The sequence below is a fragment of the Pipra filicauda genome, unplaced genomic scaffold, assembly GCF_003945595.2.
Source record: "Pipra filicauda isolate LSUMZ 115617 unplaced genomic scaffold, ASM394559v2 scaffold612_size220267_pilon, whole genome shotgun sequence".
NCBI classification, from domain to species: Eukaryota; Metazoa; Chordata; class Aves; order Passeriformes; family Pipridae; genus Pipra; species Pipra filicauda.
The window spans coordinates 149824-166316 of record NW_024104768.1 but is presented as its reverse complement, the minus strand read 5'-3'; the positions used below and the strand labels follow the sequence as shown (position 1 = coordinate 166316).

The 16493-nt window shown below is 47.7% G+C and overlaps 1 protein-coding gene across 1 annotated transcript in view; it reads right to left on the bottom strand.

Annotated features, from left to right (window-relative positions):
* Nucleotides 1–9411: 9411 nt before the first annotated feature.
* LOC113986844 (protein Wnt-3a) overlaps nt 9412–16493 on the bottom strand; it is an 88023-nt gene continuing 80941 nt past the window's right edge. Inside the window, exons 3-4 of the mRNA XM_027718918.2 lie at nt 13130–13395; nt 9412–10001 (exon numbers count right to left, since the gene is read on the bottom strand). Coding sequence (XP_027574719.1) covers nt 9522–10001; nt 13130–13395 — 746 coding nt within the window. The 3' untranslated portion in view covers nt 9412–9521. The remainder of the gene's footprint in view (nt 10002–13129; nt 13396–16493) is intronic.

The window sequence follows — 16493 nt, the reverse complement described above, 5'->3', positions numbered from 1 at the left end:
TGCAAATTCTGCCCTGTCCCACTGCAGCTGTTTCTGTTGCAGAAAACCCATCACCTCTACAACCAAACCATCTCTTCTGCAGCCAACCCATCACCTCTACAACCAAACCACCACCTCTGTAACCACCCCATCACCTCTACAACCAACCTATCACCTCTGTAACCACCCCATCACCTCTACAACCAACCCATCACCTCTACAACCAAACCACCACCTCTGTAACCACCCCATCACCTCTACAACCAACCTATCACCTCTGCAACCAACCTATTACCTCTACAACCAACTCATCACCTCTACAACCAACCCATCACCTCTAAAACCACCCCATCACCTCTACAACCAACCCATCACCTCTACAACCACACCATCACCTCTACAACCAACCCATCACCTCTACAACCACACCATCACCTCTACAACCAATCCATCACCTCTACAACCACACCATCACCTCTACAACCAACCCATCACCTCTACAACCACACCATCACCTCTACAACCAATCCATCACCTCTGCAACCAACCCATCACTTCTACAACCAACCCATCACCTCTGCAACCAACCTGTCACTTCCGCAACCAACCCACCACCTCTATAACCAACCCATCACCTCTACAATCACACCATCACCTCTACAACCAATCCATCACCTCTGCAACCAACCCATCACTTCTATAATCAACCCACCACCTCTGCAACCACCCCATCACCTCTGCAACCAACCACCTCTATAACCAACCCACCACTTCTATAATCAACCCACCACCTCTACAACCAACCCACCACCTCTGCAACCGACCCAGCCAAACTAAAAGTTCCAAAGAGAAGCTGTGCTCCTTTCTGAATCAATGACCCCTTTCCAAGAGGATGCCTTTCCTCACTAAGGACAGAGGAATGGGAAAGGCTGTCACAGGGTTTATTTTGGGAGCAGATTTCTCTGGTAGGTGCAGTGGAAGGCCAGCTATGGTAGGCTCCAATGAAAGGAACAACAGGATTTTCCCTATCTTGCCTGTTCCCAGAGTCTCCCCCTAATTATATCCTGAAGCTCATTCCCAGCAATCTATTCCCTTTTCCAGCATGATTTCAGCCTTGGAGGTTGCAGGACTGTCCAACAGACTCCCAACCTAATGTACTAACAGAGGAAGAAAATTATTGGAATTGGCAGAACCAGCACAAAATTCCTCAGAGCCTTCCAGGGACGTTGTGAAAAGTCACGTCTTTCCCACACTGGGCTTTTATTCTTCTGGAAAAAGAAACTGGTTTCCTATTTTGGGGATGCTCATCTGGGAAATGGATTGGTGGCAGTTGAAGTGTGCTTCTTTCACTCACAGTTGGGTTGTCACCTACCACAGCAGCTGTGAGTGGGTTAAATGGTGCCAACACGGGTGGCATCTCTTCTTCCAAAGCACACAACTCCTGTCCCACAAGAGGAAGACATTTTTCTTCCCTACTGTATTTCAGCCCGTGATATGAAATACCATCCCGTCAAAACTGTGGGGAAAAAAATACCCAAACACAGGTTAAAATCGATGCTTCTTTTTTTTTTTTTTTTTTTAATTTTCATTATAAAGTTAACACATCTATCAAACTTAACTGGTAACAAAAAACAGTTACAAGACATCTCTAGTGTGCTGTCAGTAGAAAATAGGGTAAAAGCCAATGAGGTCACAAGCACAACTGCAGAGCAACAAAAACACTGTCCCAATGAGTTTTTTATATATACTCTTGCTAATATAAACATTTATTCATAAAATATAATATCAAAAAAAAAAATCAATCGACTTAACAAAATACTGAGGAGAGAAAAAGAAAAAAAAAGAACCCAAAAAAAAAAAACCAAACCAAACAAAGGTGACAACTCTACTTTGTACAATAGCTTTGGAATCTCAGGTTGTATCATACATGCAGTCTGTACAGGGGGGGTGCTGGGGTGGGGTGAGGGCAGGGGCAGGCTGGGCAAGGGTTACAGACAGTGAGGTGGCTTTGAAGAGGGCGATGCAATCAGGCAGACAAGTCTGTGGGAAGGGAAAGCAACGGCCAAACAAACCCACTCACAAGAAGATACTTGTCCCTGAGCGCCGGACAAGCACGTTTTGTACCGTGGGGGGAATCCCCTGGGGTGCTACAGGTTGGTGTTTTATGTCTTCCACGCTGCTGGTGGGCTTGTCAGGTAGTCCAAAGCTATGACAGGTCTTGTTCAGGCAGGTTTTGTCCCGGGAGTGACAGAAAGCGATGCCAGAAGAGACAGATCGAGCGGGTCTGGGTCTCTGCCGAGGTCAAGAGATGTAAAGCTGAGCTTGGGGATGGGTGGGCAGTGGGACAACCAGTCTGGAGGAACCCACACTGGAGGGAATCAGGGGATTTGATTGTGCACAGGAAGATTTTGGAGTTTTTGGGAGCCTGACTTGAAAAGACTCAGCCCTCCCGTGCTTTCCAAGTGGGAAGGAGCTCTGACATGATGGTGCTGCCCCTCACAAACATGGGTGGTACTCAGCTGCTTCTTAGCCCGTGTCTGGGGTTGAAATGCCTTCAGAGGCTTTTGGTGGAGTGGAATGAATGGTGAGAAATAAATAAATACTAATAAATTACAAGAAGACACTTGGAAAAGAAAGGAAAACGGGAAAAGCATCTCCTCGCGCTTTCCCCACTCTCCACGTCCATGCAGGGCTGTCCAAGACCTCCTTTGGCCCACAGGACATGTGTAAGAAAAGGTGTACAGAGAGAGGAGACCAAGTCCTGTGGAAAAGACCCCTGTGGCTTCAGGAGCTTTCTCTGTGTGGATGGTGTTCAGAGAACAGCAGGATTTTGCCTGTGGATGACGTGGTGGGACACGTTCATTTGCTCACCAACAGAAAGAGCAGAGATGCTCCCTTGGGGTCAAACCTGTGACATACCAGGCAGTAAAGTGGATTCAAATAATTATTCTTACAGAATAATTATTTTAATTTCTCCCTTTGATACACTTGTACCTGATTTATATCAGCTTAAGTGGGAGCAGAATTGGTTTAAGTGAGCCCAGGCAGTTTTCCATCTTAAAATCACTAAAGGCATGAGATTTGGGAATCTGGAGTGGGATCCAGCTCAAAGATTAAGACACACACTTGTGGATGCCCACAGGCCTGTGTCTCCATGTGATTAGACATCTGAACACCCATATCTGATGGAGAAGCATCTGTATGGATCTGTTAGTTATGCCATGAGATTTAAGGGAAGACCAAACTCTTCCAGAGTAACTTCTAGGAGCCAGTGGGGTACCCTGGAGCATCCCAAATGGCTCTAGACACCTATTTCAATAATTTAGTTCAGTCCTAGATGCTACATTTAGGCAAATGGAGCCCATAATTTGGCTTGTATGGGAGTTTAAGCACTCAGCTCACATGTAGATTCCTGCCTTTAAGCATCACATTTTGTATTCCAAATCCCACTCCAGGTACCACTGCCTGGGAATTAACTCCTGGCTTCTTGTTTGTGCTTGAGAAAATCAAATCTCCTCCTCCAAGGTGGAGATGCACCAAAGACACCCCTGGGAACTGCAGCAAAGTGGGAGCAGAATGACTCGCCCAAGGCCATGAAGACACTGGAAGTGTCAGGAATGGGGATTAAACTTCCCTTTTTTTTTCCAGAATGGAGCCCCATTTCCCATAAAGCTGATGGGATCTGCACCCCACAGATGTTAACAGGGGCCTGAGTCAGGGTGGTGATGAACTTCAGATCAGTAACTTCTGTTGGAGCACATAAGAGAGGGCAGGAAACATGAGGGTGGAAGGGGTAAGCCATGAATAAAACAATTCAGCCACACCCCACCACTGCTGCCCACTGAGAGAGGGGAAATCTAGAAAAGGATTCTCCCCTAGTAAGAAGTCCCTACTAAAACAGCCAGGATTTAGCTTGGAAGGAGGTAGGAAAGAGGAGACATAAAGAAGAGATGAGATCTTGTCCTGCCCAGCCCACCTTCTCTTCCATCATCTAAGGCTCTTTCTGCAGCTTCTCATCCCAACCCCAACAGCTGCTCAGGCACAGGAAGGACAGATCTGAGCAAACATCCCACTCACTCACTCACTCCACCACTGGCAGCACTGGAGCAGGTCTCTGGAAGAGCCAGGAGTTGTTTTCCTAGGGACACCCTATTTAACCAGCTGCAATGGCCAATATTGGAGCTGCAGGGCAGCTTGATTTGATGCCTTTTCACTGCCCTGTTTCATCTTCCCAAAGCAATGTCATTAAAGCAGCAAGGGAAGGCTGGAGTAATTCCCATAGTGCAGATCCTAGGACTGATTTCTCAGCTCCTGGCTCCTGCACTGTGCTCAGGCTGTAACCCTGAATATCCCCAAGAACATCAAGCTCAGGATTTTCAGCACTGAAGCCAATTTTTGAGGCTGAGAGAAGAGCAACCCCCAAAGCTCAGAGTGTTTCTCTTGTATATGAACTGAAGGGTGGGGGCACGACAAGCACGTGACCACACATGACAAATGTAACATAACCCATGGACAGATCTGTGGCAAAATATCTGAATGCACTGAAAACACCAAAAATATCTTGGACTGAGAGGCAGAAGAAATTGCTTTCTGAGGTTTGCTAATACAGAAATCCTGCAATGCTCAGCTAAGAAGGCATCACTTCCCTCTGCAGGGCTGATGTGGTCGGTGCTGACTCAGGGGTTTCTGGGCCACGTGGCATTTTGTGGTGTGGTTGTCACTGCAATCCCCTCCAAAAATTAAATCCTGACTGCTTTAGTTCTGTATGTGAAGCCCCTTTATAAGGATTGGGAACAATTCTGGAGGCTTCAACATGCTTTGGAGAAGACCATCGGTGCTGGGCACGACCCTGAGCCAAGAGAGGCACATCAGGGGTCAAGGAACAGAAAATGTCATGCATTTCCCTCCCCATATTTCCATTTTCTCTGAGAAAGAGAAGTTCCCAAATTCTAAAACTAAACCAAACCAAGAAAACAAACAAACAACAACAACAAAAAAACCCCACAAACCAAACAACTCCTAAACTTTTCATTTCTTTCATAGAAAGAAAAGAGATGAGGCCAATTTCACCCCTCGCAGGTCACTCCACTGTCTTTAAAGAGGTTGGATGTGGAACTGATGGGGCCTGTCCAACCCATCTGTCCAGCTAAAGGAAAGGTTGGATAGCAGCACGTAAGAGCATGGAATTATGATCCATTTTTACTTTTTATTTTTTACATCTGGGTTGCTGGGTTGGATGATATTGTCTCCCTTTTTCCCTGGTGCTGCCAGACACACCCCTGATCCAAACCCACCTGCCTGAGGACAAACCTCCTCAGAAGTGGAGAGGAAAGGGAAGGACACTACAGATGGTGGAGGTGGAGTGGCCAGCTCCAGTTAGTGGGAAATAAATGATCTTTGCCTTTTGGCTGGAGCATTACCCAGCTCGACTGAGGGGGGGGGGGGGAAGATGTGGCAGAAAACCATTTCCAGGGAAGTGCACAATCCAGCTGCCCACACAGACACCTCAGGTCATTCTGGACACCCAGCTGGCCAAGTGTAAGACTTATGTGAGTCCTGTGTCATTGAAACAACGTCTGGATCCCGACAGGATATTGTAGGGCAGCTAAAATGTCACTGAATTCTTATATTACTGAGTGAAATCCTAAGTGCCCTCCGTAGGAAAGGCCCTGCTGTTCCCACAGAAGGGGAGAACCTGAGGCAGGAGGCGGCTCTGGGCTGTATTTAGACCATCTCCTAAACAACCCTTGATGGAGACGTGATGATGTGTAGGGAGTGATGGCACTTCACTCATCATTGTCTCAATCTTTCACCCCAATACAGTGGAAACCCTGACTGGAGACATCTGGTGCAGGCAGTGGAGTGGGATCTTAGTTTTCCAAGGACGCTCCCTGAATTCATGTGGATCAGGGAGTGATGGCCCAAGGCCCTTCTCCAAAGCCATGAGGTCAGAAGCAGTGCATGTACCTCAGACCCCTCACAGGCTCCCTTCCCTCCTCGTGGATGGGCAGAGCTGGACCCAGCACCAGAACCCTTGGATGCACTTGGAGTGATTAACGGAGTTCACACAGGAATTTTTCACTGACTTTAGTAGCAGCTGCTCAACCCCTCACGTTGTATCATCACAGTGGATGATTGATTACATAACAAACCCCAAAAATTATGGAAATTATGCAGTGGCTTCGTTAAAAACCCCTTGAATGGGGTGGAAGTCCCCAGCCACTGAGCTGTTTCAAGCTCTGAGTGAAGGAGCACAACTTCCAGCCCATCTCAGCTGACGATCAGGTTGCAGCTTCACCTCCTTGACTCATGGTGGACTTTGCATCATCAGTCTGTGCCCATCCAAGAGCTCATCACCTACTCTGAGCTCACCAGCTGAAGTCAGAGGAAAGGCAGAGGTACACCCAGTGGGCAGTTTACCAAACACAGCCCAGGTACCACCCCAGGTGTGGTGAATCACCTGCTGGACTCGTTTGTTCCTTGCTGCTGGTCCCCACAGAAAACCAGATAAATAGCTTAGACCAGGTGAAACAAATTCCACCGTTGCAGTCAAAATCTCTTTGTCCACCTTAAGGGGCAATTGCTCAGCAAATGCCTAATTCCAGTTTTTCCCCACCTGCTGATGATGTCGGGCTTGTTCTTGGGTGCAAAAGCAGAAATGGTGGACATGAGCTGGCTGTGGATGGGCTGGGGCAGAGTCCAGCTCCCACACGTGGAAGCCAAATCCTTCAACCCATTTCTTCACTGGAGTGGTGTAAAAGAAGGACTTTGAAACCACTTTGCTCAAAAATCTTAGGTAAAAGAAGTCGTGGGTGTGACCCCGCTGAAGTCAATGGATTGAAGAGACCTCGACCTGCAATATTTTGCATTTTTGCTGTCAGGTCACCATTTATTGACAGAAGTACCTGGCAGGACGTGTCTAACATCTCTTGTGGCTGCTTCCACTGCATCACATTAAGTAAATCAGATGTATCTTCCCTTATCCCATCTCCTCCAATTCATCAATGTCTTCCACCCCACATGTGGGTTTTCTTCAGTGTTTGCTTTCTTGTCAGCTCGTGTTTGAATGTTGGTTATTGTGGCAACTTCCCCCTGCAGTGGCTTCCTTCTCCATATATTCCTTCTCATATTTTCCATAATGATTAGGTTTTCCTTTTCCCCAAGACTGCATTACAAAAATCAGTTGTGTGTCCATGAGTTGGTCCATCTCCCTCTCATTTTTCAGGGATCTGTTGCTTTCTCCCAGCTGGTGTGTGGCCATCCACGGGGTGCAATGTTTACATGAACACAGAGATTGGTTTCATCCCCATATTTTCTTTTGCCCCTGATCTCCTCCTCTCTCCTCCTCTCCCCTCTGTTTCTCTGCTCTCATTTCATTGAAGCTTGGTGGGGGTTTTTTTTGTTGTTTTTGTTTTTTTTTTATTGAAAAGCACTGCCAGAAGTGCCTCCATCCATAAGCAAATCTTAGTTGTGCCCTCGGGCACAGCCCTGAGACAAATGGGTGATGCACAAACTGCACCAGCCCAGGAGTAGTCCCAGGAGACGCTGTGACTCAGAGTCAGCCCTCGGAGGCATCATTTCCTCCTGTTTTCCCTCTGATGGGATTAAGATCTGTTTGTTCCCTTCTTCTTCTTCTTCTGCATACTCCCTGCTTTGGTTCCTGGGAATGAGCTGACATGCAGGGAGGGAAGAGCACTCTGACTTCTCTAGGCAGACATCCAGGTGTGAACCAGCCAACAGCCACGGTCACATTGCCATGACGAGACTCTGGGAGTTGGCTCATGCCCTGTTTCCCTTCCTGTACTGAAGAGAAAGAGTAAACACCAATCCCTTGTCCTTTTTCCAGGATAGGAACCCAAAAGCATGGATAAAGCAAAGAGAACATAGGACAAGTGCATCTGAGGCTAAAGAGGCTGTGACTCCACGCCTGGTTCACCACTCCTTCGTGCCAGTACTGACCACTCAAGCAGGGTGACAGTGCTGTAAATCCCAAGGTGATGGGGCTGAGTTCAGGCCTGATATCCACTGAAGGAAGCCCTGATGCCCACGGAGGAGGTGAGACCTGTGTGTGTAAATTGGTGATCCTGATCTGGAATCAGAAGTAGAGCAGCGTGGAAGGATGTGGAGTCAGATGGGCCAGCACTGCAAAGATGGGATTTGGCTCCGTGTCCAAACTTACCAAACTCTGGGCTGGTTCAGAGTCTGGGTTTTGTCCATTTTAAGCTGTGCCACTTTTATAGGTGGGAATAGCTGTAGAAATCAGGTGTGGAACAAGATTTGGCTTGAGTGTGAGACTGTTGCAGCTCGTGGGCTGTGGTGGGGAGGGTGGGTTGGTTCACCATCGTGTAAATTAATGGGTGACATCGGTCCTTCAGAGTCATGTTGACGACAGACTTGTGGTCTAAAGCTGCTCCTAAGTGCCTGGAGGAGCCTGAATGATGTGCAGAGGGTGGGTGTACTAAGTGCACTTCCCACTGTTGGTGACAGGATTCTCTAACGAGGTGGGAAGGGTGAACACTTTCCCTTTCCTCCTCTGGGACGCTGAGGACATGGATGTCCCACACCAAACCCCAGGAGACTCGCTCTGCACTGTGTGTTTCCAAGGAAGATCCATTGGCTAATTGAGCCACAGCTGGAGCAACATCCCCATTTGTGGGACTGTCTCCTTCTCAACCCCCCCCCCCCCGCCCCGAGTCCTCTTCACATGTCAGGCACTGAACTTTTCCATGCCATGCACATCACCTGTGAGCCAACAAGGCACTGGCAGGAAGCCACCAGCAGTTGTCTCTCTTTCTCTCCCTCTTCCTCTCCCTCTTTCCCCTTTCTCCAGATGTCACTGAATCCTATGTCAAATCTGGCAGAAGCTACTAAGCTAAAAAATCCACACAAAGGGCCTGCCCGCTCTATTATATACTTGTAGACTTCTCTGGTTCCAGGGTAAAAGCAAAGAAGTCATGTTCTTTAAAAAAAAAAATTAAAAAAATGTAATTTATCTGCTTTTATTTCTTTTGCTGCTGTTGCTCATATTACACACAGAGTCTGGCCACTTGGGTATGGAGATGGACCTCTTGGAAAGCTCAGTGCTGCTGTCCATCACAACCTCTGCCCGGCTGAGGGAAAAGGAGATGCTTAGGAAGATGCAAGTCTTTCAAAGGACACTTTAATCACACGAGTCACTTCAGGTGGGTGAGAGCAGAGCAAATCCATGCTTTTGCTTGTGCTCTTCTTCCCAGCTCTGTGCTGTTGGTTGAAAAGCCGCTCTCCCACCGGAGGCATCGCTGGGGGCACAACTTGTGTGACTGCCAGATGTACCTCAGGATAGGCCAGAAGTCCTTAGACCTATTCTATCCAACCAGTTTTAGCCTTGGGTTTTTTTTTTTTTTTTGCCTTTTTTTTTTTTTTTTTCTTTTTCCCAGTTTTTACTTCTTTTAATATCAAAAAAACAAGCCGACTTCTCTCACGTCTGCAAACCTCAGAGGAAGGAGGCTCGAATCCAATTCCTCCGCTCGGAGCCCGGCGAAGGGGTCCTTTTTCCCCGCTTTTTATTTGCACGTGTGGACGTCGTAGACTCGTATGCACTCCTGGCACCGCACGTAGCAGCACCAGTGGAAGATACAGTGACACTTCTCCTTCCGTTTCTCAGTCCTCGTGTTGTGGCCGCGGCCGCAGCACAGCAGGTCGCAGCCGTCGATCCCGTGGGAAGTGACGTTGCAGATCCTGTCCCGGGTGCCGAAGGAGCCCGTCTCGGGGTTGGGCTCGCAAAAGTTCGGCGAGTTCTCGTAGTAGACCAGGTCCTTCTCGGTGGGAGCCTTGAAGAAGTTGTACTTGGGCCGGAGGGTCTCGACCCAGCCGCGGGATTCCCGGTGTTTCTCCACCACCATCTCCGAGGCGCTGTCGTACTTGTCCTTGAGGTAGTCCCCGATGACCCTGAAGTCTGGCTGGGACCACCAGCAGGTCTTCACTTCGCAGCTGCCCGAGAGGCCGTGACACTTGCACTTGAGGTGCATGAGTTCAATGATGGACTGGAAGAGAGGAGAAAGGCAAGGGGAGAAGGAAAGACGTTAACCTGTGATCAAAACGCTTATGGCACCCTGATATTCAGCCGTGATTTTCTAAAGAATTATGAGTTATTTCGTATATTCCTATTCCACATATTCCTGTTTCACATATTCACATTTCGTATATTCGTATTTCATATATTCATATTCTGTATATTCTTATTTCATATATTTGCACACTCGTGAACAAAAATCACCTCACCCCCCAGTCAATGCCCTGCTCTGACGCTGGGTCTAAGGAAGATAAAGCTTCTGCAACTTTATTGTTTTCAGTGACTGCTTCTGATTCCCACCTCAAATTTAAGCATCTACCAAGAGCTTCCACCAGGGGATGAAGGGATTTCTGAGTGTATTAACTTCTGTCTTATCCATGTTCGCGTGGGAATATTGAATTCACCCAAGAATTCAGGCACACCTTGGCAGAGAAGTGAAGTACACACAAAACTACTCAAACAATGTCTTCATAAATAAAATACGCAGCTATTCCATGGGGAATTAAGGAAATGTGAAATTTCCCAACTATCTGGAACAGAATTCCGTGTTTTACTTAGTACAGAATCCTACCTCTTACATATGTTTTATGTTTACTTAAGCAAACAAGGTTCTAGTCTTGCTGTGGCTACATCCAAACCCCAAAACATCATTTATTGCCATATTTAAGGGAGGCTTATGATTTTTCTAAAACCATTTCAGTAGGAGAAAAAAAAATAGGAGCCTAACTTCTGATTTTGAGAGGCTCAAACTTCCACACAAAACACTGTCCTGGAGCAAATATGAAGGTGATCATTGATCCCAGAAATTTACTATTTGTTTTTACACCACTTATGAAATTAGCTTTAATGTTTCCAGAGGTGTTGCCCTCCAGGATTCCGAGGTGGGAGACGACCTTATGCAACAGGCTTTGATAATCTGCATTTTCAGACTGATCAGCAAATTTCTGGGTACATGAACAGACTCGTGCCAGGTTGAGGCCAAGAGATTTGCCATGAATCAGCACCTTGGTGCTCACCAGGTGCTTTCCTGGGTTATTTACGGAGTATCACCCGCCACAGAAAGGTTGTAATTAGTGATGAGAGGGAACCACAACATGTTTGGTTCGTATAATCACGCTGAACTTAATCAAAACTGCTGGCGGAGGGGCAGGGCTGGAGTTCCTATGGGAACTGGGATGAAACGTTGCCTATGGCTCGGGTTTAGCTGGAAACACTTGAGCATGGAGGCCTGGAAGAGCTACTCCAGGAGTGCTGGCATGGTGAAAATGGAAAAATGCTTTATAAACCAGTAGGATTTTATATCCTTTGACACCTGTAAAATGTCCTAAAATAACTCAGTGTCAAAGAACAGGATTTACAGTGAAAAGGCCTCTGCAGGCCTGTGATCACCAGGGATGTTTGCTCAAAGCTCATTTTTTCCAAGGATTCTCACTTTAAAGCAAATCCCTTCTTCCCACTCTCTACATCTTCTCCACAGTCCTCTTTGTCCCGTTATCTATCCCAGAAACTTCCACCAGCAATGCACAATATCTGGGGTTACCTGGGATAATTTAGGCCAGAGCTGGGGGAAACCACATCATTGCTTGTGGTTGTCTACATTGGAGACAGTTTTGGTTTCTGGTGGTGTTTCATTTCCAAAAGTTGTATTCCAAGAGCTCTGCTGAGGTGTGAGGTGGGATAACTCCCCTGGGATTTGATGGAGCCCACCTGAGGAGCTCACACCAAAGTCCTAGTCTGCCTGAGAACAGTTGTTTCCTTGCACAGCACAGCTGTGGAGGTTTTGCTCTAATGTCCTCCCAGACATGTCCCTTCTGCTGAGGGAACAAGACCATATTAATCTGTTCTTTGATATCTCAGAAAAGCTGCATCCTGGTCTCCATCAGCAAGAACTTCGTGCTCCAGTTTCATGAATTGTTTCCCACAAAATACACTCTTCTGGAATTTATGGGTTATTCTTGAGATTAAAAAAGCAATATCCTCTTATTGGGATTATTCTGCCCAGGGAAAAGATTCTCTGTGTGTGAGGCAGCCACTGTGGTGGGGAAAAGATTTTGTGCTTTCTTTTCCCTGACACATTTTTTTCCCTGACACATTTTTTTCCCCTTGGTTGTTTGAAGTAAAACCAGCTTTAGGGCATGGTCTAAGTTTGATCAAGAGGTACCAGAGTCATACTGCCTCTAATTTTCTTCAAATATTTTCTGGAAAATAGAACAGTGTTGAGAGGAGGGGCAGTGGGAAATGGTCTCCTGTTTTTCTCCTCCCTCAAGCCTACAAAGCAGAGAGACGATCCCATGGGAATGGACAATTGCACTCAAACTAGGATTCAATTGTCTAAACACGTGCATTTAATGCCATTTTTGAGTGTCAAAAGTATCACAAGTCATTTGTTGGACCAGATGATCTCCAGAGGTTCCTTCCAACCCCAGCCCTTCTGTGATACTGTGATCAGCCCCAGGATGGCAAAACTGCAGGAGACACACTGTCTTTCCAAGGATAGGTTGGATACTTCAGGATATCTCAGCTTATACTAAAATGCATTTTCTTTAACAGCTGAATCCACCCCCTAAGCCCTGGCCCATCTCAACTTCAGATGTCTTACAGCCAATGGATGGCAGCAGGCCCAGTTAGGGCATTATAACTGAATTATTTATTCTAATCATGGAATCACAGAATGGTTTGGGTTGGAAGGGACCTTAAAAACCATTCAGTTCCAAACCCCCTGCCATGGGCAGGGACACCTTCCACTAGACCAGGTTGCTCAAAGCCTTGGACACTTGATGGTGCCCTCACCAAGCTGGGATGAAATCCCACCCTAGACCTGTCCAGACCCATTCTCTATAAAAGACCTCTGGACAACTGACTCCAAGGCAGACATTTACATCTGGGTGGGTGAATTTACCTGGAGCTTTCACAGATCACTTCCATCGATCACCTCCCTGACAAGAACTATTACAGGACAGGTATTATCTTTCTGAGATGTAAATCTGCCCAGATTTAGGTTTGGTCATTCCCCCTCAAATCCCCTCCCACAGCTCACCGAGGCAGGTAAAGAAAACACAAACAGGACACGGAGAAAGGAGAAAAACCCAAAGTCCTTACGGTCCTTCCGGCCTCGTTGTTGTGCCTGTTCATGGCCGAGCGCGCGTCGGGCCTGTTCTCCCGGGCGTCCGCGAACTCCCGGGACACCATGCTCCCGAATTCCACGTCCTCGCTGCAGCCCCCCCACTTCCAGCCTTCCCCAGGGGAGCCCTTGTGGCGGGTGTCACAGCCACAGATGGTGGCAGAGCCCTCGGCGCAGGACCTGGTCACGGCGAAAGCCACTCCGGCCGAGGCGATGGCGTGGACGAAGGCCGATTCCCTGGTGGCTGTGGGAGAGAGAAAGCAGGGAATGAGGGACCACACGCGGGTTTGATCAGTCCTGTGAACGTCTCCTCTCTCCAGGGCGTGGCAGGAGGCCAGGAAACTCTCCTCTTCCCTGTGGTCTGGCTTGGACCTGCTCCAGAGATGTTTTCTTTTACTAGGAAACAAGCTCCTGTGCAGGCAGGACCGGGCTTGACTCAAGGCCACTGAGGTCAGCCAAGAAGCTCTGACTCGGGTCATCCCAAGGTCTTTGGAGAGGGCCACGGAAAAACAAAAAGCTGGGCAAACCTGGGTTTCAGGGGGCATGTGGAATATTCCACATGGTGCTTTGCAGCCAGGGCACCACACGGCCATACCCTGAGCTGCGGGTTTGGCTTTGGATGCACAGAGTTTGGGTGTGTTCCCACAACATGGAAAATGCAGGTCTACACTTAACAACAGCCTCCACCCTCAGTGGTGGGACCAGCACCAGGTAAAGCACCTCCTCTTCCTCGACTGGGAGAGCTGCTGATGGCTGGAAGGGAGGAAAACACCAGGATGGACAGATAGTTCCTCACTCCTCACTGTTGTAAACTAAACATTGTCCTCACCTTCCATCCTGAGGCCACCTTTCCTTTCCCTGGGGTGTGTCCTCTCTCAGTGACAGTGTTCAGTGTATGGCGTCTTGCACCTGCCCAAAGTTTTCCTCACTCGCCTAATTAAGGGGACTGGAAAGAAGCTTTCCTTTTCTGCCCATTGCCTCAGGCTGGTGGGAGGGATCAGCCAAAGGATGTCATGGCTAAAGGCTGAGGAGTTTTAGTCTTTGTGAAGACCTTCCATCACAGCCTTTCATCCCAGGTGGAGCTGGGTGGGGAAGGGGAGCTCAGCATTGGCCTGGCTTTCCTGGATGCCAGTGCTTTTTCTGCACTGTGCCAAAATGAAAACCAAACGTTTCAAACTGCTTTGCAAATTGGGAATATACCAAAAGATCGGGTTTTATTCCCCCTCTTCCCCCACACCTCCAGTTTTGGTTTCTTCACTCATAAGAAATGACCCTGGAGTTCAAAACCACATCTCAGAAATCTCCCCTTGCTTTTTGGCTTCAGTAAAATGGTATTTTTGCCATAAACAGGGCTATTCTCAAACCCTTGAGGGAATTCACAGCAGACAGACAGTTCTGATAACTGGCCTCCTTTAACCTCTTACAGCATTCCCCACAGGAGCTCACCTTGTGCACATAGACCAGTTATCTGAGAAATCATTGTTGTTTCTGACACCTTTCAGATGATTCTGCTACAACAGTGTTGAAACATGAATGGATCCCAAAGGCACGAGGTCACATTTTCAGCTGAAGCATCTTCACCAACTTCTACTGAGCTCTGTATCAGCTGACTACTCAAAACAACCCAAACCTTCTCTGCACCATATTTTGCTGATCTGAGCTTTCCCTGGGCATTTTGGCTTAATCTTTACCCTCCAGATGCTTCCAGGCTTTACTAATGCAAAGAGTTTAATACACCAAGCCAAAAAGTCAACATGTTTTCGGGGAGCAATCAAGACTGCAAAGCAGACCTGGCTGGATTGTAAGGCTTAAGCAAGAACTTAAGCTTTGCTTTGGGAAGACTACCAAATACAACAACATGCAAATGAAATAACGTGCATGAACTTACAAGCTGAAGGTATGAGCAATGTCCTGGAACATGTTTGTCTGTGCACACGGGGAGGTTAATAAGTCACCAAGGGCTAGAGCTCAAAAAAAAAGAAAGGAAAATGTAGAAACCCTCAGGTCCCCAGTGTGATTTTGAAAAGCCCTTGTTCAGCATCTGTCCAGCCTGGAGGATCCCAGTATCCTGCAAGTGATGACCATGCAGTTCATGACTGAAAACTCTGCTTGGAGTATGAACAGATGAGTCCGGTTTTGACAGGACTTGGGACTTGCCTAAGTCCAGGTGGGATTCAGAACCCAAATTTTGGGGGTGGAGAGCTTCATATGATCACTCCAAGGACGCTTGACCAGCCTTGGGGTCTTTGAAAAGCAAAGGCTTCTCATAGAAGCTACTCAGACAAGCTGATGGTTTAAATGTCATTACAGTCTGGAAGGGGATCCATAGTGCCAGGCCAGAAAAGGGCTGACACACCTTCCACCTCCTCCCATTGTGGCCTAACTGATCTTGAAACCTTGTCAAATAATCACAGAATGGTTGGGTGGGAAGGTCCCTTAAAGATCATCTTGTTCTGATGCTCCCAATCCTTTCTGCTCAGGGCTGCTCTCAACCCATCTTCCACCCAGCCTGTATTTGTGATCCTGGGGATTGGCCTGACCCAGGTGCAGGATCTTGTTGAACCTCATGAGGTTCACACAGCCCCACCTCTCCAGCCTGTCCAGGTCCCTCTGGATGGCATCCCTTCCCTCCAGCACGTCAGATGGACCACTCAGCTTGGTGTCATCAGCAAACTTGCTGAGGGTGCCTCCATCCCACTGTCCATGTCCCTGACAAACACCAGTCCCAAAACCAACCCCTGAGAAACACCACTTGTCACTGGTATCCACTTGGACACCTCTTTGAGTGCAACCATCCATCCAATTCCTTATCCACCAAGTGGTCCCTCCATCAAATCCAGTTATCTCCAGTTTAGAAACAAGGATGTTGTGCTTCTACCTGACACCTGTAGTGGTTAAAACACTTTGCTTGGGTAGGTTACCTCCCATCTCTTGGGAGTCACCCCTTCCTCTCCTCAGGACAGACCTGATCCAGGCCTTTGGCTTATTGGGAAGGTGCTGTAGGTGCTGAACTGATGTTTGCAAATGCCATGGAGAGCCCCTGTGCCTTGAGAAGAAGGTGTTTACAGCCATGGTGTTTGTGCAGAAAACCTTCTCCTGCATCAGTATGGGAGGGGTGGCTTTGGCTTGGGAGTTCGCAGGTCTTGGATCTGATTTTGGATTCAGCATGATCTGAATTAGCTCAGCAGAGACATTGAGGGACTGGAGTTTGTCCAGAGAAAGACAACTGAGTGGCTGTGGGAGCTGGGGATGTTTAGCCTGGAGAAAAGGTAGCTCAGGGAGGACCTCATTGCTCCCTACAACTACCTGAAAGGAGGCTGGATCCAGGTGGGAGTCAATCTC